At 39.8% G+C, this 22,590-nt stretch overlaps 1 protein-coding gene across 2 annotated transcripts in view; it reads right to left on the bottom strand.

Moving 5' to 3' along the window:
- The window catches only part of bcar3 (BCAR3 adaptor protein, NSP family member), a 133,083-nt gene extending 111,583 nt beyond the window's left edge, over window positions 1–21,500 (bottom strand). Inside the window, exons 1-2 of one of the 2 annotated variants that reach the window (XM_017693514.2) lie at window positions 21,290–21,497; window positions 4,043–4,165 (exon numbers count right to left, since the gene is read on the bottom strand). In XM_017693514.2, the coding sequence (XP_017549003.1) occupies window positions 4,043–4,132 (90 nt within the window). In that variant the 5' untranslated portion in view covers window positions 4,133–4,165; window positions 21,290–21,497. Of the gene's footprint in view, window positions 1–4,042; window positions 4,166–21,289 lie in introns of both variants that reach the window. The other variant, XM_037535929.1, reaches the window with a different exon arrangement.
- Window positions 21,501–22,590: the final 1,090 nt, after the last annotated feature.

A 22,590-nucleotide genomic window follows, 5' to 3' on the forward strand; every position in this document is an offset into this window, starting at 1 on the left:
AAAATTAAAGTTTGTTCATAAGATCAGCTTTTCTAGTTAACATATTAAAAGATAAATAAACATGAAAGCACATAAATGAATGAAATGAATGTTTTTATTTGCTTCTGTACCATAGCACATTTCCAGATAATTGGGTTTTTTGATCTCTGATACAAAACAGTGGTAGGAGGGGGAGGTCAAACAAGATATTACTGTTACTATTGTTTTTCCCCTTCCATTTGTGCGTGGGGACATAATAAAAAAATCTGAAAATCCTTCAGAGATGGGCAAATGTCATTATGATTTGATGAAAGTATTTAGCCTTTTTAATGATATGCTGAACATCATCAGAAACGTGAACTAACAAGGTCAATTTTGATATCAGCTTGACTTTAAGCAGACAAAATGGCATATGTTTATCAGTCTCTAGCCTCTGCTGCTAATGGACTCAATAACATTCCTCACAATCTGTGCCAAGAGTGCCTAGCTTCACTCATGTGGGGGAAAAAACACACCTCAGCTCAGCTGCTCTGAATCCACAGCCAGAAAAAGAGGTTTGTGCTGCAGATGGATTCAGCAGAGTTTAATACTATGAGAGGAATCCATTGCAACGATTCCTGTTTTCCACATGCTGGTCTTTCACAGACTGAAAGAGGCTTTTAAACTAAAGCAGTCAGTGCACAATGTCAAACATCTGGCCATTGTAAGGTTTAGAGCTACAGTTAACAGATCTATGTATTTTTGCTGGGTGAAAACATTAATATTGTGTAAATCTGTAGATACGTAGTGCATGGGTTATATCTATGCATGTGTGCCTAAATCAGTGTTTTGCCTTTGCTATCTCATTTCCCCACAATGATATGAATGTAAATCCTGCTGTAAGCATGCTGTGTCAGATCCCACAAGAAAAAACGAATAGTTGTTTTCACAACAAAACATTATATCTCTGTATTTTTGACGAATTTATTTATTAAAATGTAAAGATATACTGTCTTGTGCAAAATAAATGGCAAGGATCAAAATGACAAAATATTAAACTTTTAATGGTCTTCACAGCAAATTGTTAGTCAGTAAATTAGCAAGAATTAAAATAATTTCTGTTAATGTTTGTTCACACTTGGTGGCGGATCTAAGTTAAACAATTTACCCCAAATGTAATGAATTGGCAAAGACATTTTGGTGTCTGAGGTTTGCTTATGTAGTTTTGCACTAGAACTAGGAGGCTGAGTAATGTAAGCTTACAGTCATATGAAAAATTAGAACATCCCAATAACATATTTTGTTCATTTTCTAAGTGTAAATAGTTAACACATCCTCTACAGGAAATAAACATAAGGCATTGGCTGCAAATTTGCATATAATTTCTATTTATTTGGTTTTATCATGTTGAGGGAAAAAAAAACATAAAATGTACAAGAACTTTTGCACAGGTCCATCCATCCATCCATCCATCCATCCATTATCTTCTGCTTCTCCAGGATTCGGGTCGCGGGGGCAGCAACCTAAGCAATAATGCCCAGACTTCCCTTTCCCCAGCCACTTCCACTAGCTCCCCCGGGGGGATTCCGAGGTGCTCCCAGGCCAGCTGGGCGATATAGTCATGCCAATGTGTCCTGGGTCTTCCCCAGGGTCTCCTCTTGGACTTGCCTGTGACACCTCCTGAGGGACGCATCCAGGAGGCATCCTAACCAGATGCCCGAACCACCTCAGCTGGCTCCTCTCGACCTCAATCTCATTCTTTCGGTCATTACCCAAAGCTCATGAGCATATGTGAGGGTGGGAATGTAGATCAACCGGTAAATTTGAGAACCTTGCCTTATGGCTCAGCCCTTTCTTTACCACAACAGAGCGGTAAAGAGCCAGCATCACTGCTGACCCAGCACCAATTCGCCTGTCAATCTCCCGCTCCCTTTTACCATCACCCTGAGATACTTAAACTCCTCCACTTGAGGCAAGAGCTTATCCCCGACTCCGGGGAGGGCTCTCTGCCCTTTTCCACCTGAGAACCATGGTCTCAGATTTGGAGGTACTGATTCTCATCCTGGCCGCTTCACACTCGGCTGCAAACCCATCCAGCAAAAGCTGGAGTTCACGACCTGATGTCCCCAATAGGACCACATCATCTGCAAACAGCAGCGATGTGACCTTGAGGTCACCAAACCAGACACTTTCCATCCCCTGACTGCGCCTAGAAATTCTATCCATGAAAATTATGAATAGAATCGTGACAAAGGGCAGCCCTGACGGAGTCCAACTCTCACTGGAAACAAGTCTGACTACCTGCTGGCCATGCGAACCAAACTCCTGCTTTCTTTGTACAGGGCCTGAATGGCTCATAGCCATGTACCCTGTACTCCTGAAGCACCTCCCACAGAATACCCCGGGGAACACAGTCAAATGCCTTCTCCAAATCCACAAAGCACATGTGGACTGGTTGGGCAAACTCGCATGAACCCTCCAGAATCCTGGAGAGGGTAAAGAGTTGGTCCAGTGTTCCATGACCCGGACGGAACCCGCACTGCTCCTCCTGAATCCGAGGTTCGACTATAAGCCTCTCTTCTCCAGTACCCCTGCATAGACCTTACCAGGGAGGCTGATGAGTGTGATTCCCTGTAGTTGGAACACACCCTGCGGTCTCCCTTTTTAAAAAGAGGCACCACCACCCCAGTCTGCCAATCCAGTGGCACTGCCCCCGATGTCCACGCAATGTTGAAAAGGCGTGTCAGACAGACAGCCCCACAACATCCAGAGCTTTGAGGAACTCCAGACGGATCTCATCATCCCTGCAGCCCTGCCTCCAAGGAGGTTTTTAACTACCTTAGTGACTTCGGCCTCAGTAATGGACAAGTCTATTCCAGACTCTGCCTCCTCACTGGAGAACATGTCGGAGGGATTGAGAAGGTCCTCAAAGTATTCCTTCCACCACCCAATGACATCTCCAGTCGACAGTCAACAGCACACCATCTCCACTGTATACAGTGCTAGTGGCACACTGCTTTCCCCTTTTGAGTCACCTGACGGTTTGCCAGAATTTTCTCTGAGCCGACTTAAAGTCACTTTCCAAGGTCTCACCAAACTCCTCCCACACCTGGGTTTTTGCTTTGGCGACGACTGAAGCTGCCGATCACTTGGCCTGTCGATACCTGCCAGCTGCCTCTGGTGGCCCACAGACCAACCATGCCTGGTAGGACTCCTTCTTTAGCTTGACGGCGTCTCTCACCTGGGATGTCCACCACAGATTTCGAGGATTACCGCCCTGACAGGCACCAACTACCTTGCGACCACAGCTACAGTCAGCCACTTCAACAATGGAGGAGCGGAACATGGCCCATTCTGAGTCAATGTCCGAATGTCCCAAGGCCCACGCCTTCGAACACTGCCCGATCCACAAAGCACCGAACCCCTGCTACTGCCCATCCCATCATTGGTGGGTCGATGGAAGGGGGGACTCATGTAGCTCCTTCGGGCTAGGCCCGACCGGGCACCATGAGTAAATGCCCGGCCACCAGATGCTCGCTGGTGTGCCTCTCCCCCAGGCCTGGCTCCAGGGTGGGGCCCTGGTGACCCTAATCCAGGCAGGGTACACAAGTCCTGTTTTCTTATTTTTTTCATAAGGGAATTTTTGGAAATAGAACCTAGGACCAGTTTGCCTTGGGAGACCCTACCAGGAGCTTTTGCTCCAGACAACATAGCTCCTAGGATCATTCAAGCATGCAAACCCCTCCACCACAATAAAGTGGTGATCTATGGAGAGGTTTTGCACAGGTCAACATGTTAAATTCAGCAAGTAAACAGTACTTTCATTTTGTGGTTTACAGAGATATATGTTTATATGTATGTATACAGATAACAAAAACACATTCTATTTACACTTGTGTTAAACATGATCGAGATCCGTCTCTGACCACCTCTGAATGTGGTCTAATTGTAGATTGAACACACTGCATCCTGAGGGAGTTTACATTTTGTGATCAAGTGAAATCACCAAATCACCAAAAACTATTTTTGCAAGGTGTAAACAGGCCCATAGACTTTTTTGTTTGTGTATGATTAAACATCTCACCTCCACTCCATCATACTCCTCATCGAACAGTGTGCAGTACTGCTGCAGGCCCAGCTGGCTCAGCCATTTAGAGATGGCCAGGTGCTTCATGCTGGCTCCACCACTTCACTGCCCTCACAAAGCCTGAGAGAAGGTCATAGTCAATACAGTCAAATTAAAGGAGATTCTGCTGGCTACAGTACAGAAGACTGCTGCATTGTTGATGTGTTTCAGTATCTCTGTCTGTGTGTAGGCTTGTGCTGACAGCATTCCTGTTATAGATTAATGGCACTCAGCTAGACAGTAATTGCTGTACAAACTAGTTTTTGTCTGTCTAATAGATGAATTATGACAAGGCTCTGTTTCTGCTTTATCCATTTTTTCCACCCTGAAGGCACTGAGCTGTCACATTGCTAGAAGATTTCTTTTACATAAAACATTCTGTGTACGGAATTGTTAGCTTGAAGGTCAAAATGATAATTTATTTCATAAAGCATTTTTTGACACAAATCAGTTTTAACACAAACATGTGACCACCAAAACTGCTGTGAAACTGCTGTATTAAAAATGGGATGAAACAGCAAAATGTCTTCTCCTGTCTTGGCAGGATGTGTCCAATCATTTAAAATGGTTCTAGGAGGAAGGCCATTATAGTTATTAGATAACTATGTGTGTGTGTGTGTGTGTGTGTGTGTGTGTGTGTGTGTGTGTGTGTGTCGTGTATAGTGGACTGTTTCACCTTGCCAAACAGAAATGCTTCATTAAGGATTCTCCCTGCCAGCTACATAAATCTATGTCAGATTCAAAAAAGGATGGGTTAGAAAGCCAAGTTTAATAAAATCTTATAATTTAGGACCGTTAATATTGTTGCAAATTAGCTTCTCTCTGTTATATGTTCTCAGGTTAGAACTATGTCTGAACTATATACTCCAACAGAGGGCAGTGTAAAGCCTATGTACATATTGATCAGATTTTCTTACCTGTTTAGTCTGAAGAACAAAGTACAGAAAGACTACTGCAGCCAGCTAAACACTACTACACACCAAACAAGAAGTTTTGCAGCACCCGGTCAGAGGCTTGCAGACAGTACAAAGTGCAATTATAGCACATAAGAAACATCCCGGAAAAGCAGATTCATTCTACCCTCAAACCAATTATATGGAATAAATCATTTAGTCATGTTTGGTATGAGTTAACTAATTCTTCAGCTTGTTTCTAGAAGATGTGTTCTAGACAACGTGGAGAAATGTCATGTGGCTAGACGCATAGCATTAGCTGAGGTGAAAACAGATGCTTAGCATGTGTTTGCTTATCTTAAAGACTTTAAACCAGGGATTGGCAACATGCTCTGGAGCCTCTTTTACTGCCCTGTTGCGGCTCCACAGCAGTATTAGGTAAAAATAAAAAAATCCATTGCAGTAAAATAAGTCTTGGTTGATTTTTCTAATACACAGTTCTAACACAGTTTTAAGAATAAATGATCTTGAACACTGGAGATAAAGTAATCTATAATGTAGTCTATAACTGCTTCACCAAATTCAACAACCTTTAACCCTGAAGGTTGGCGTGCAGACTGCTGGTCACCATAGCAACACAGACAGCAAACTCACCTGGCTAGAAGCTAACAAAACAGCAAAGAGAAAGATTTAAGACGAACATTGATTGGAGACAAATGGACTTGAGCTGGTTCCCTGACTAGTTTAATCTGCATTGAGAAACTGCCAAACACTAAAAAAGTCATGAAACTCAAGTCAGCTTCTCATTCACCAGCTTCAATTTTCCTGTTCCACCTTAAAAGGTGCAGTAGTTGCATTCTGATGCCTCAGGCACTATTTAAGGTAGAACGGGAAAATTTGAAGAAGAAGCTGGTGAATAAGAAGGTGACTTCAGCCTCGTAAAAAGTTGAGACATTTTACCAGAAACTGTTCTAGTTTTGAGGAAGTTCCCTGCTGGAGATCCGAGAAAAGTGGCCACAGCTGAACTAAAGCTTAAAGCAGAGTAAAGTAAGTCTGCATTTTTTGTTTATATTATATTTTTAGCCTGTATTAGCACATCAGCACATACTGAGACATACTTACAGCCATAATGGTAAAATGAACATGTTGTGGTTCCCAAGGTGATTTGATTTTTGTAGAAAGGGCAAAATGGCTCTTCTTAATATTTGGGTTATTGACCCTGGCTTTAGACTGACACCTTTCTATGAGTAAATTTTAAGCTATGTCTTCTACCATGGATCTGTGGTCTGGTTCTTGGTTTAACAGTAATAGAGAGGTGCTGAGTGAATTTTTAAATGCTACACACTGATGCATCTGACATCTGGCCACAGCAGATAAACAGTCTGCTACGTGGAACTATTTCACGTTTTCTATGAGGGACATTAGAGAAACGATTTATAATCTCTGTTCATGCTACCACCTTTCCAACTTTCCACTTGCAGGAAACCAGTGGACCAGTGGATTGCCTGATGTGAGTCAGAAAGACTTTAAAGGACCAGACAAAACAACACAAGTGCATGTCTACAAAATCACTCACACATGCAGTGCTCCCTTGACACATTCTGCACAAGAAATTATAACATACAAATACAGCATTGACCCCACTGATCACTGACATTCGAGTTATTTAGTCCATAAACATTTGGAGCACAATCTGAACTGATGTTGAGAGAAGATACTGAGCCCTGTTATTAAATCATACTGGATTAAGTGTTTTTATCCTGGAAAGTGCTTTCATCCTGCTCTAACAAATAATGACCTGAAGAGTTGAATTACAGTGCAGTGTAAAAGTCAGAGACCATGCTTCGTTACTTACTTTCCGGTCAAGACAGTCATTAAGTACAACTTAGTCATTTTTCCATAAGGAAGGGGAAACTCAAAGGAGAAAGAAACAGGAATTTCCAACACTGGAGTTGACTAAAAATAACAGAAATGGGGCCTCTAGCAAACCTGCAAGACCCGGTAGACCACCAAAAATGTTACTATCAGCTAAACAGTACCTACTGTCTTTGAGAGACAGGAGAAAATTTAAATTGAACATTAATATTTATATTTACATTTTGAAGGTTTTGTGTGATTTTCTGTCATTTCTGTTTTTTCCTGGTGCTGAAAAAAGTAAATAAATTGTACTTAATGTCTGTTTTGACTGATAATTAATGACTTTTGGGCAGCACTGTATGAGTATTTGGACAGCAATAGAGCTTTTTTAATTCTTTCAGCTGTGTGCTTCAGTATGTTCTATTTGAAATTAAGCATGGACTAAAATTAAGCTGCAGAATGTTTCAAGCCACAGTTCAAGGGTACTTGCATCTCTGTTGAATAAAAGATGCTGGAATTATATTCCCTTTCTTAAGGGAACCAACAGTATTTAGATTACTGCCTGTTCAACTGTTTCTTGGCCAGCTATATGTCACTGCACCATTCATTGATGCACAAAACAAAGGCTTAGAATGCACCTATTTGTGTTTTATCTCAAATAAAGAATAAAGAAGTGCCAGTTCCATGAAGCAGGCCATCATGAAACTGATAAATCAGAATAAATGAACAAGAGACATGGCCAAAACATTGAGTGCGTCAAAATCACCAAAATAATGCCACTGAATTAAATCTGACATTCTGCACTTTAATCTCAAAGTCAGTGTTTCATATCTCATTCAAAGTGCTGGAGTACCGAACAAAAATAACATTGAATTGGCCACTGTCCACTTACTTATTGCACTTTTCAGTGCTGTAACCCTCCATTTGACGTGTATGTGCTTGAACCATTAATGTCTGCTAACTGGAGGATGTGGGACCTTCTCTAATCCTTACATTGTTAGAGTGATGATGAGGATGAAGATAAGGCAAGCTGATGGGCTCTCAGCTGAGGGGTATACTCATCATCCAATCCCCTTAAGAGCCACATTGCATTGTGGGCACATCTTGACAGTGTCACCTTCTGTAGATTAATCACATTTAGAGTCGCGGGTATACGTGCACTCATATACACACATATCCCTGCACACAGTCAATGTCATACGTGTTATTGGATCCTTTACTGCAGTTCTGATCAGACTCATTTCAGAAAATGTCTCCAGCTCGCCTCTGACAACCAATCAATCAGAACTACTGTAATATTACTCGCTCTTATTCGAAATGTTCTTAATGCAATGGCAGATGTAAGTCTTTGCAGTTTTAGAGCATTCATATTGAATTGCCTGCTTGACATTCAGCCCAACTCAATATATGAATCATGAATGAATGGCTGTACTTTTCTTTCCTTTTTAGACAATGCAAATGGCACACTTTAATTATTGACAGTATTTTTACCTCAATCAACCTGAGTGCAAGCGCACACATCCATTCTGGCAACATAAGGAACATAAGTAGCAGCTTAGAGCCCCAGGGCCCCCTAACAACTTCGGGGTTATTACTGTACCATTATCCAAGATGCTGGAGTGAGGTGGGGGGAAAGCAACTGGTTAGTCATGTCTCAAAAAGAATGTAGGCATCCGGAGCTCGAAAACGGTGAAGAAAAAGAGAACATGAGAAAAGGCTTAGAGAGTATGTTTCATTTTTTTTTTTATGTTTTTCTATTTGTTTCAGCTTGTAGTCGGAGAACAAATAGCAGATGATCTCGAGTCTATGTAAGAAAGTAGGTTCAACTTAAACTTCCTGACTAAGTTTCAGCTTCACAAACAACAAACATAGTCACAGTTAACAAGTAAAACATATTATCTAAATAAGAAGAAAGTGAAGCATTTCTAATGTTTTATAAATAGATTACAGTCAGCAATTCAGATGCCACCACTGCCAAATCATACTAAGCTTTAACCTTATAATTCCAGGATTATTACACACGAAGGCTGACTATTAAGTACAGGGACAAAATTCGCTGGCACACTGTATTGTCCTTTTTTTGGGGAGGGGGGCATTCACACTGCATTTTTTTAATGTTGCTCGATTTACTTGCCCTTTTTTGAAAGTGATCTACTATTAACTAACACATGTGGGTGCTTGTAAAAATATAACTTTAAAAAGCTGCTTTTTGTTTGTCATGTTAATAGACCACTGAAGTCTCATTATTCTGTAGCTAGTTTCTGTATTAGAAATTCAGTATATAAGCTGGATATGGCAAAAATGTTGCTATCCTGCTAAACAAAATGTTTCCAAACTTGATATGTTTTATTCTACATACCCCACACACATTTGTGCTCTTTCACAGGATCCTCCGAGGTCATTAAAGTGCCAAAATATGAATTTTGCTACATGCCAACTCATAAGACTGACCTCACCAAAATATGCAGCATGCCTTGTCCATTGTGTTAGTTAAGTTGTTTCGGCAACAATACAGTACATTTGGAGTAGCTAGTGTTATAGTGTTATAGTGTGGAAGTTTAATAGTAGACTTCTTTGTGATGCCAGTTCAGTGGGAAGGAGTGGTAACATACTACTAGGAAGGTGTAGTAATGTTCATACTTTGACTACTTAATGACCTTATAATTCAAATGATACAGTGACATTCAGTGGACAAATGTAGTGGGAAAAACGCATCAGGTTTGGAACCTTATTTGTGTACCACATGGTGTAATAGTGACAGTTCAAAAATCTCATGCCATAGAGAAATCCAGCTTAGACCTGGAGTCACTAACAAGGGTGACTATTGAAGGACGCAGAAGACTTCAGAAGTCTATTTTAAACTGTAAAATCATGCAGTGACTGCAGTCATCACTGGCCCACCTTCTTTTTGATCTGAGCACAGAATAAAAAGGCTTTTGACAAAGGCTATTTGAGGGGAAACCTTTTCAACTCATGGAGCCCAGAGTGCTCCACACAAAAGACCAAAAGCCATAAACAGCGCACAAAACACATCTCTCCTGTTGAAAACAAAATGTTTTACAATAATATGCTTTCAGTTTGAATTACATATTAGCTAACTGCCATTATTACCTAACTAAACTGTAAAGCAGTTAGCCACACGATGCAGTAATTCAAAGTATTGCAATGACATCATGTAATCACACTGCCAACACTTTGGTAAGACAGCACAGTGGTGTTCTGTTATGAGTTAAACCACAATTTTTTTGGGAATGCTCACTTTAAAGCTAATTTTCAAAGCATATTAACCAATAAACTTGAGTTGGTTGCCTTGACTCATTTGATTTGTTCTTGTAGTGACAACAAATGAAAGCTGAAGTCTAAATGGCTGGGGTTTCCATTAGAAGTATGTGGTTAGGGATGCAGAATTAGGTCAGCAAATGAGATGTGTTTAAAAGCCCAGCAGCTCCAGTGGATGTTTGTAGCTCTACTGTATTACATCTTCAAACATGTTTAAGGTAATTCCTGATTAAGGATGCAAATGTAAACAATGTTTTTAGAACTTGAAAAAAGATCTTAATAGTTTCAGGGCAAGTTCTGCATCTAAAGTCTACATTTATCTCGGCTTGATCCTTCACCCCTCAAAGCTGTCCTCAACCAAACTTCACTGGAGTTAATACAGTAATGCAACAGCCCTTAAGGTGGAGTTGAGAATTCCCCCAAAGGAGAAATGGTTTAGCGGCAAATCAATAAGGACTTTAAAAGCAGTGTTGAAATGTAAGGCGGGTTTTGAATAAGTGCCACTAAGGCTTGTGACAGGAACTTATTACTACACTCTGCGGTCTAGAGACATGTGAAGCCACACACCAACCTGGCTTCTTCTACATCCTGTTTGAAACTGGTCCACTTCCTGTTTTCTCTCTTGTGGTTGCAAATGCGTAATTAGGGAGAAAGAGAGAGAGAGAGAGATTAAATCTAGTAGACGTTATATTATGCTTATGATTAGTTTTTGGATTAGCTTGGTTTCGCAGTATTAACATAATTTTGACTGCTATCAAAAATATCGTCCATCTATAGTAAGTCCTTGTACTGTACATTGACTTCTAAACAGAAGCAGTTAAAAATCTTCCCAATCAAGGCTTGGTATGTCAATAGCATTAAATGCTCCTCTGTTTGTGCCTGGCTCCAGTGTTTCTCTAATCATGAACTACTGTGACGTCAGCTGAAGCGAGATTTAATCTCCTCCTGGATTCCTCAAGGCCTATAAAGCACAGATGTGGAGTAAGTAAGCTATAAATGCTCAGTGCCAGTCTGAGGCCCACCAGCACCATTCCCTACCACATTCATTCCACTGCATGTAGCCCTTTTAATCCCTGTTCTATTGTGTGGAGACTGGTGGGATACCTTGTCTTAGCAGATGCCCTACTGCTGTCTTGACTCAATGCAACAGTATGGCTACCTGCTTTTCTCAGTGCAGAGAATAATTGGACAATGGATTGCATGCAGAGCCCAGGCTGTATAGGAAAGGAAGTACTACTCACTGTTGGGGCTTTGTGTGTCAGCTAGTGACAAGACATACATGTGCCATGCTGTTCAAAAGTCTGGAATCACTTCAATAAAAAAAAAAATTCCATAAAATTAAAACCACTTTTCCTGCTAAATTGGTTTCTATGTAAAGATGCGTAACGTGTTTTCTAAGTAAAGACAGATAACGGGATAATTTAAACAAGAAGCTGAGGCACCTGAATATAGTCTAGCTGCTGCTGCATGTTTTAAAGTGGAATTGGAAATTTTGATCAAGCAGCTGGTGATAAAGAAGTTGATTAAACTTCATTGAGAGTTGAAATTATTTTTTTTCAGTTTCATAGAACCCATGGGTCAGTGTTGTTTTGTCCTGTTTGCTGTTTGTAGCAATTGGTTAGCTTCACAGCAGCAACTGTAGTGGCAGTATACTAACCCACAACCTAGCTAATGTCAGTTATTGTAGTGTAATTATTCACTGTAATATTTTATCATTTTTTTGTCTGTACATTGTTTATGCAGAGATTTATGGCCACAAAGATCTAAAAACGCATTGTTTGCCTCAGCGATACTTGTCCATGAATTTGGGAGGCGGAGCTTCTGAAGAATCACCTAAAGGAGAGGTGAATTTATTTTGCTGTTTAGTTCAAATATCAACAATCATTCTCCAGAATCATATACTGTGTCTTTAAGTACTGTTTATCTGATGGTGACAGTTTCTGGTCTACAAGGTCTTGTATGGAGCCCATTTTTTCAGTTTCATTTCATTTATTTTCCTTTTACTTTACCCTTCTACATGAAAGTGAATTATTTTATTTCTAATCTTGGCAAAAACAGAAAGGTTTTTAGCCACTTCAGATGCATATAAGAAAGAAATTTGAGGGGGCTAGGGTGTGTTTGCGTTATTTGTGTGAATGTAGTTGTCTTTTTGAATGAAAACAGAATGTCACTGATTCCTTTTGGAACAGCTTTTGCTGGGAGGTAACTTGTTGGTTTTTAGATTGGTGAGAGCAGCGGCTGTAGGGTGCACAAACTATTTAGTGTGCATCATTGTTAATAAAATAACAATCTGGTTTCAAACTATTTAATGGCAGTGTAAGTAAGGCAGGAACAAAGTAGCAGAATGATGAGGGGGAAAAAGTTTCCATGTGTTTAGAAAGTTTCATTATTTCACAGAGGACAGATTTGGACGTCCATTAGCCACTGCTACACTGAGTCTGAGGATGTAATTAGACATCATGAACTGTCCAGGCTCATAATAGGACAGGAGAGTGAAGCCAGGCTCAGTGATGTCATTGTTCTAGACTGCAGCATGCCAAAAGTGCACACGTGGGAGGTCTGTAGAGCCAAGCACATGCAGGCTGTACTCATCAGCACGCATGCAGAATGAGGAATGCACTGTATGCTGAATTATGTTGGTTCTGCATGTTTGAGTATGTGTGTGTATGTAAGTATGGAGACTGAGGCAAATGTTGAGTGTGCACATATGCATCTATGTGTGTGTGTTCAGTGTCAGAGAGTGGGAGACAAAAGACAGGAAACAGTCAGTTGCTGTACAGACAAATCCTTCCTCAGTCACACAATGCCATCTGGCAAACTACAATACTGTACAAAAGTCAGAGATCACCACTTAATTTATTTAATTTACATTAAAAAATAGCCATGAAGTATCAGTGTTAGTTCAAGTGCAAAATGATGTATTTAACAGAAAACTACATGGGAACCTTCAACACTAAGAATAGCAGATCTATCTATTTAAGTTCAATCTACTTAATTGTATCTACTTCATTTTAATGTATCCACTCCTTACATTTGTGCACTTTAACTTTACTTTTCTATCCTTCCAGTCATAAAACTAAGGAGTTACAGCTGACACTATGACATTATAACCATGACCTTTAGAGCTATGCTTTCAATTCAAGCCATAAATGTCAAAATTCGAGGAAAAATGAGGAAAAAACAACTGTACAACAATAGGCGCTGAGCTAATGAACGTTCACATGAACGTTTTTTGGCTGTTCCAGATTAAACAGTGGCTGTGGCTAAAACGTAACAAATGCTGCCTAGTCACAGTATTATGAGGGAGGAAGGCACCCAGTCACGTCCAAATCAAATGTATAAACCTTGCTGTGGTTCCTCAGTTTGGCCATTTTTTGAATAGCAATGTAACAAGAAGTCTGTCATAATCCTGTGTGTCAGCACCAAGGCAGTTAGGAAACAAATGCTAAATTATACTAATATTTAAACAGCTACCGTGTTCTTTGAGGATTTTATTGTGTTATTTAATCTTAGAACAAGTATGGCAGGCAGCTCTTCATTAAGTCTGTTTTAATGTTCAGCTGCAAGCGTCTGTTTGCTAATGTAAGCTAAGCAAGTCTATGCTAATGCTTAAGTAGCCTAACCAACAATCTTAGTGAATTGTTGGTCCTTTTTTGTACGTTAGAGCTTGTTTCTGTGAGGAGAATGTTTAATTTACAAAAAATGTATTTATACAAAGTTAGTACAGTAGCCTTCTCAAAATACATGTTTCTGGGGAAAGGCTAAGGCTAACAGCAAGACAAAACATCTCAAACACAATCAGCTGCAGGTACCTTCATCACAAAACTGACACTGACTTCTGTGGAAAGCAATGCATTGAAACCTTTGGATTGACCAAAATGAATATATTGAATAAAAATGAACTAAAATACAAATAAAATATAATAGTTTCCAGAAATCATTAGGCCTTGAGGGTTCTTATCTGATTGCAACCAACATTACAGCTGACACAGATTGTCTGCTGCCCCTCAAAGAGACATTTATACAAGCAACTATCCAAACAAACTTTAGCTGTATTGAACGTTACTTTCTAGTGTGTATCTAAAAAGGGTAAAGGAGATACACAGTGACACATCAATTTTATGTTTTAGCTCTGTAAAATGTGGTGTGATTTGCAAGAGATAGCTCAGATGTATTGCTAACTAGGCTGTCTACTCCAGTTGATGTTAGCTAGGACTAGAAACAGTGAAAATACATTCCTTAAAAAGTTTCATGTTGGCACATTGTCCACTACAGAAAGAGACCACCTGTAAGAAAATGAACAACCTCCATCAGCATCCAATGTTGTACCAGTTAAACTATTAGCTCATTAGCTAATTTAAAGAGGCAACCCGTGTTAACCATATGACATTAAGATGTACTGATTTTCTGCAACTATTTTGATTATTAAGAAAGATTTTCAAATGTACTCCTCTGCATGCTGCTAAATGTTTGCACAAAAAGATAAGCCTACATTAATATCAAAGTCCTTTTTTGTGGTGTTTTCTTTCCTCCCTATGGTCAACCGATTATCCATTCATGAACCCTTATGGATAATTCAATATCAAAATCAAAATAACATAACTCTGAACATGTCATACAGTATCGAAAACCACATAAGCAAGTCTTTTTTGTGATCATTTAACAACTTGATGCAGTTTAAGACAGTTTTTTGACTATGCAGTTATATAAGCTTCCATTATGTGTTAGCCTCATTAGACTTGTAACTCTAGCTTGAAGCTAAGGAAGCAAATTTTGGGCAGTCTTGGCTGACCAACTATATTTAAGGTAAAGGGTAAACTGTATAATTCCCAAACAATTAATGTAATGCATTTAAATGTACAAATGTAGTAAATCTAAAAAATAACTCTATAAAGCATCCAAAAAATGTGGAATCAGAGTTACTTATAACTGTGTCCAAATACATTTTGCTCTTACTTTAGTACAACTGGCTACTTAGACTTTAACTTAAATGTATTTCACCAATTATTCCAACTCTAACTCAAGAAGTACTTGACTCTAAATACTTGTTAGCTGAGAGGAGACAGGCACCACTCTCCCTCCTCTCTCCCTGAGCTTTGAATCTGCTCTGTTTGCAATAAGGCAGATAACAGCTCACTTCATAACAGCTCTACTATAAACAACTACAAAGTAAATATGTGATAAAGAAATATCTAAGGCACTGATGATCTGCAGTTAAGGATGAAGTAGTTAAACAAAGAGGCCTGTGAATAAAGAATAGGACCTCACCCATTCAGTTAGCCAGTAGCTACCAAGACAGATCTCCAATCAGGGCATGACTAAATAAACACCAAACAATAACACACAACAAAAATGCTGTATACTGAAGGTCTACCTTGGCAAAACACAGTCAAAACGTGTCACATTTCTAATGTGTGCGTGGTTGAGGTGTAACAATACGCATATACACTGACAACACAATTTTCGTTAACACTTTACTTGATACTTGCTACATAAAATTGATATAAACGTGACACAGCCGATGTCATATGCTGTCATGAGTTGCCATGACAAATTATGTCATTGACACGCCATTACAGTGAAACATTATGAAAGATGTTATAATGTTGAATGTCATGGTAAGTATGCTTAGCAAAAATGAGAGCATGTGACATATGTTGTCATGACATCACATCATGATAATTACCTGTAATGATAGCATGATACTGTTATATTACTGAACAAACTCATAACAGCATAGGACATCTGACATGGCATATTTTTGCATGATTATGTCAATGTTAGGCAGCCGTGTTACTAAATTTTCAAATCTGAGGTCAAGATTTGAATTTGAATTGATCTTCAATATTATGTATGTTGATGTCTTAATTCTGCAGAGAACTAATTATATAAACAATATTATCCTATACAAAAAAGATGCATTTAGTGATTTGATCACAGACAATGGTTTCCACAAAAGATAGTTAACGTAAAACTCTTGCAAGAGACTGAGTGGACAAATCAGTGGTCACAGCTTAAAATTTTCACAGATGTTTTGACATTTTTTACATTGTGATAGTGTGTTGTACTAAACACTATTGATATCATGTTATGTATATTTTTTCAAATTTGTATATTTTTCCCTGTACCCTAAATGTACTTGATGAGCCAAGGCATATAGGGTGGCAAGGCATATATTCTTTTCTAGTTCTCCAGTTGTTGTAATGAAGTTGTACAGTGCCAATTGATGAGTATATGCTTCCATTACTTGTTAGATACATTACCAGTGCCAAAATAAAGAAACAAACTTTAGGTAAAATGTGTCTTGGCTGCATTTGAGTTCAAAGGAAACAAATGAATTTTTCACCTATTTCAGCAGACACCCTGTGTCCTCCTGCAGTGTGCCTTCTGAATGAATCTGTGCCAGCCACATCTGAAGTATGAAAACATGTTCACTGCATTCTTTGGCAGCTCTTGACTCATCCTCACAAACACACTGCCAGATTCTCCTGCCATCTCAGCTGTTCACTCTACAGTAAACAGAGGCAAGAGTCTCCAGGTCCAAAGTGTGTGTGGGGGGGTGTCTATGTGTGTTGGAGTATCGCTTTCGTTGCACTCTATGGATAATATCCAGAGTATCTTAAACAATACATTCTTGTGGTAAACTAACGTTGCCAAGATTTGCCAGCATAACACACATTACTGTGTAATTGCTGTTTTTGTACAGATATCAGTACTTTCTGCCTCTGAATTAAAACCAAGAGCATAAAGATTTGCTATGTGAGTGATCAAAAACCATAAACTCAACTTTGATGTGAGAAAACAAACCCTGTGAATTAGGGCAGATATGTGGAACTACAAATAAACATTTTGTTTTCATTTATGTTTCTTGAGAATGGATCCATCTTCTTCTCCAAACAGGAAAACCCTTCAATCTCAATAAGAAAACTTGGGAAAGTGACCTTTAAAGGAGTCCCAGAGGCCCCTATAGTTCAGCCAAGACTCCAGAGTTTTTCATTTAAATCATTGAGGCTTCCATTTTTTTAAGAGGCTAATTAGTTTAGTGGTACCTAAGCAACCCAACAACAATACATTGTAACTCTTGCTTATTTGTAAATTAAATATAAAACACATTGTTAAGCAAACCTCATAACTCATTCACATGAGTAAATAACACCCATATGAATAACAAATATGGCAAAAGCACTATTATTTGGAATATTTACCCAGTTTTCTCCAAAATTTTACATACCTGCTGTTTAGGTCTTCCCCATTGCATACTGTTACCAAGTTTGAGGGGTGAAAACTAGCATGGCATCTTTTCAAACTGCTACTAATGGGAAGCTAAACCACATGGAACAGAATGGTAACGGTCAATTCTGAGTCCACCAAAACTAAATAGACTGGAAGACTGTATTGGTATAATATATTTTATTATACAGTCCCAATAGTGACAACCCCTCTTAATAAAAATAACGCATGGCCACAGCTTATTAAGGTGTGGCAATGGCTTGTCCTATTCTTGTGCCTTATTAAGTCTTGGCCATGACTTAATCGTCTAGTCCATACACCTTACTAAGTCAAGGTTAATTTTTGTTCCTACACTTTACTAAGTCATGACTATGATTACAGTTGATTTTACTGACACTTCACGAAAACATTTCCCATGTTGTCTTCACTGAGAAAGTTCCATCCATCCATCCATCCATCCATCATCTTCCGCTTCTCCGGGATTCGGGTCGCGGGGGCAGCATCCTGAGCAATGAAGCCCAGACCTCCCTTTCCCCAGCCACTTCCACTAGCTCCCTGGGAGGGATTCCGAGGCGCTCCCAGGCCAGCTGGGCGATATAGTCACGCCAGCGTGTCCTGGGTCTTCCCCGGGGTCTCCTCCCCGGTGGACTTGCCTGTGACACCTCCCAAGGGAGGCGTCCAGGAGACATCCTAACAAGATGCCCGAACCACCTCAGCTGGCTCCTCTCGACGTGAAGAAGCAGCGGCTCTACTCCGAGTCCCTCCTGGATGACCGAACTTCTCACCCTATCTCTAAGGGAGAGTCCAGTCACCCTGCGGAGGAAACTCATTTCAGCCGCTTGTATTCGCGATCTCGTTCTTTCGGTCATTACCCAAAGCTCATGACCATAGGTGAGGGTGGGAACATAGATCGACCAGTAAATCGAGAGCCTTGCCTTATGGCTCAGCTCTTTCTTTACCACAACAGACCGGTAAAGAGCCCGCATCGCTGCTGACCCAGCACCAATCCGCCTGTCAAACTCCCGCTCCCTTGTACCATCACTCGTGAACAAGACCCCGAGATACTTGAACTCCTCCACTTGAGGCAAGAGCTCATCCCCGACCCAGAGAGGGCTCTCCACCCTTTCCCGCGTGAGAACCATGGCCTCGGATTTGGAGGTACTGATCCTCATCCCGGCCGCTTCACACTCGGCTGCAAACCGATCCAGTGAAAGCTGAAGTTCACGGCCTGATGTCCCCAATAGGACCACATCATCTGCAAACAGCAGCGATGTGACCCTGAGGTCACCAAACCGGACACCCTCCATCCCCTGACTGCGCCTAGAAATTCTATCCATAAAAATTATGAATAGAATCGGTGACAAAGGGCAGCCCTGACGGAGTCCAACTCTCACTGGGAAAAAGTCTGACTTACAGCCGGCCATGCGAACCAAGCTCCTGCTTTGTTTGTACAGGGCCTGAATGGCTCGTAGCAAAGAGCCATGTACCCAGTACTCCCGAAGCACCTCCCACAGAATACCCCGGGGAATGCCTTCTCCAAATCCACAAAGTGAGAAAGTTCACTTAGTTCATTTACACCATATAACAGATTTGGGCCCTATTTAGGGCAAGACCTTTAAAAAAAACTATTTGTATTTATGAATATAGCATGTGAGATGGTGGCATGTTAGGTGTAATGTGACCTGAAAACTAGTCGAATAAGCTTGAGGTCAAAGCAAATAAATTTGTGTTTATAGAGGGGAGACCAAAGCATTTAAGTAGGGCAAATGTACACACAGCACTGATGTCATCTAATATTGATTATTACCTCATGGCTAAATAGTTCAGCACCATCAATATCTCAAATTGACTTCAGATAAGTCAAAATGAATAAGCTAATCCGTTTATCCAATTGCTGGTTATGTCATTGAGTGAATCAATGATTAATACAAGTAAGTGTCACAGAGTTAACCTACTATTTATGGTTTACTTTAAATTAATTTTTAATTTGTAATTTTAATTTAAATAGAGTGCTTTAGTGTGAAGCAAGTGATATGCAATATGCAGTACTAATCTGGAAATCTGAAAAAATACATTTAATCCTAAGTTTCAGTGCTGACTGTATTTTCCCTTCATTAACCAGTCAATCATTTCAGTATCCACTTGCTATCACTGACTTGTGTTCTCCAGGCCCTGTCATCAAGTAGGAAACGCTGTACCCAGACCCAGGTTGCCAGATTGGGTGTACGTGTCTTTGTTGGGCTTTGTGCATGATGAGAGAGACCACATGAGAAAGCTTCCAGCATGCCTCAGTGTTGTGGCAAGATGGGAGCCTAAATGCTGCCAGAGGTTCCTCAGGTCCCTCGCCCTCTCTCTGTGGATCTGCACTGCACGTGCTCCAGGCTCAGCGTGAACTGAGCTCAGCTGCAGCTCCATGCTCTGTGCCTTGGCCAGACAGATTCTTATTTCTCTAATGGATGCTGTTTGAAGCAGCATAGCATTACTGCAGTCTGGATCCAACGCCAGAACTTTGATGAAGGGCCCATGTTGGTCCAAGTTTAGCGAAAGGGGCAACTCACCTGACCCTGAAGCTAAGAAGGTAAAGAGTTTAGTTATATAACACTCTTTCTGCCTGACCTAATGTCAGACACTGAATGTAAGAGTACAGGTTTTACCTGAGTATCCTAAATGAGAAGCATCCTTAAGGCATTTTATAATAATTTTTCTATCACATGCCACTTGCAAATGTTACACTGAAAACAGTAAAAATAAAGTATATGACATCAACACAGTTATTGCCAAAAGTAAGTACAGTACAAACACAAATGTGATGATGGAATATAGTGTTGTTCATGTGGAATATTTGAATCATTGCGATGTAAGAAAAGTAATTCAGAGTGTTTTGTTTCAGAATGGTTAATTGTAGAGAAACTTTACAACTCAAATTTCTTTGCAAGTTGGTGACTGGAACCAGGGGTTGTGATGTCTACAATGCAAATATAGCCATTTTGTTCACTTTCGAAAAAGACCAGTGAAGCTACATGTGCTTTCAGAGTGTTTATATGCAATGTTGATAATGGTAAAATATAGGTAAATTAAAAAAAAACATAAACATGATCTAATGCATAGATTTTAGGCCAAAGCCTTATCCCAAAACTGTAATAAAGCAATATCTCAGACACCAGGCAGTGTATTCATAACCACTTCATCTAATAACCTTCTGTGAGGGAGCTTTTAGAGGCATTAAATGCTTCAGACTTCCGGTTCCTATCACCACAACTGTGAACAATTCTGACGTCTGGTACGTTTCTTTAGAATGGAGCATTTCACATCACACTACTCTGAATGACCCTGTTTGCATCTTAACCATTTAATTGTGCAGACATTTTGAAAAACTGTTGGTGTTCCCCTTTAATACATCACTTTTGTAAGTGTATGTTTGATTCACTAACTGTCTTCTTTAGAGTTTGAGTAACACAGCCACTGTAATTAGATCTACTAATGCGTGAGAAGCTTAAATTAGTTACAAGGTTGTTTCTCTGTCATTTATTTCTCTGGGGAACAAGCAAAAATTTCTATAGGAAACAGCATTTGTAGTGAGCGCATTCATTTAAAATCCTGATATGTTGCAGTCATTACTCAAAGACATACTGAACTGCAACGTCCCAAAAGAGAAGCATCCTTTAGTCGTTTTCCATTACTGGCCGCTAAGAGGCATATCTAGACTGAAAACTTTTTAATTATCTGCTTAGGTTAAATGTAAATAACATACTTCAATAGACAACAAGCAGTTGTTCTGCTATGGGCAACAAATATTGCAATCACATTAAAACACCGTTTCATATATACAGTGCAGTCCTTATTAAAAGTTACACTGAAGGGATATTTTAATGTGATGTTGACAGTGCAGGGCTGCATTTGGACAGTTTAGAAGAAAAGTTCAGGAAGCTCTGGTTGCTGAACTTACCTCGGTTGTTCTGTACAGCCTTTTGGGATGCTGATAAATCCAAACAAGCTCTGAAGATCCTTCAGCTTCCCAGCCAGTGTGAATGAAAAATCACTTTTTTAAGTGTTCTAGACAGCAGTCCAAATACAACTTCACCGCAGTGGCACTGTCTCCTGCACTCCACAGCAGCAGTGAGTGTATGTGTGTGTGTGTGTGTGTCTCTGTGTCTGTGTGTGTGCGTGTGCACTCATCAGGCTGTCAGGATACACACGCTCTCTGCTCGTCTTGCCTCTCGCCTCAGCTCGCCTGCACTGGAGCACACACAGAGATGCTGACATACACAGCATTCCTCACACAGCACTCAGGAACACGCGCAGACAGGCACACATGCAGTCTGTTACTCCAACCTTAGATAGATAGATAGATAGATAGATAGATAGATAGATAGATAGATAGATAGATAGATAGATAGATAGATAGATAGATAGATAGATAGATAGATAGATAGATAGATAGATAGTCAGGGTCCACCAATGGGCCAAAAGTTTTATTACACACTTATGCAACCTATGAAAAGCTCAGCCAGTTTGCATTGACGTCCCTATAGTAACTGAATTATATGTAATAAGCCTGGGATTTTAAGAGTTTGGCTTATTAATTATCAGCTGTAGGACTGACTTCTTTGGCACTGACAGTATAACATGGTTTTAACACTACTTATAATGCATTATATTAACAATTCATAATGTGTAATAAACATGGCTATAAAGTGTAATGCAGTATAATTCATTTTTATATGTTTATATGTATAATTCATTTTATATTCATTTATAACATGTTTATAATGCCTTATGACTGCATTATGACGTTATAAAATGTGTTTATCTGCAGGGATATTTTTCCACACCTTCAAAGTTCAGTCTTAGATGTTGGTTGCATTTTTTGCTTCTCACAATCCAAATAGACTCATCACCCCATAAAACTCCACATCTGAGATGTTCTAGTGTTCTAGCACCAAATTTCTTCTGTTGTGTCTATTTTGTACATTCTTTGCTTACATCCTTTCAGACCCATAGTGGTGAGTTGTCTTCTCGCAGTGGAAGGACGGACAGAAATACCTGTGGATTTTTTAAGAAGAAAGAGTTAAGCATGCTATTGGTGATCTACAAGGTCTCCCACATTGTTTTCTCTATATCATTTCATAATCTTTTGAATTGCAGTGTTGTTAACTTATTCCCTTTGACTTTCCCCTTCCATACACAAAATCAAATCAAATCAAATCAAAACACATTTATTGTCACATCATATTTACACAGGTGGAA

Source organism: Pygocentrus nattereri, chromosome 28, assembly GCF_015220715.1.
Source record: "Pygocentrus nattereri isolate fPygNat1 chromosome 28, fPygNat1.pri, whole genome shotgun sequence".
Classification (NCBI taxonomy): Eukaryota; Metazoa; Chordata; class Actinopteri; order Characiformes; family Serrasalmidae; genus Pygocentrus; species Pygocentrus nattereri.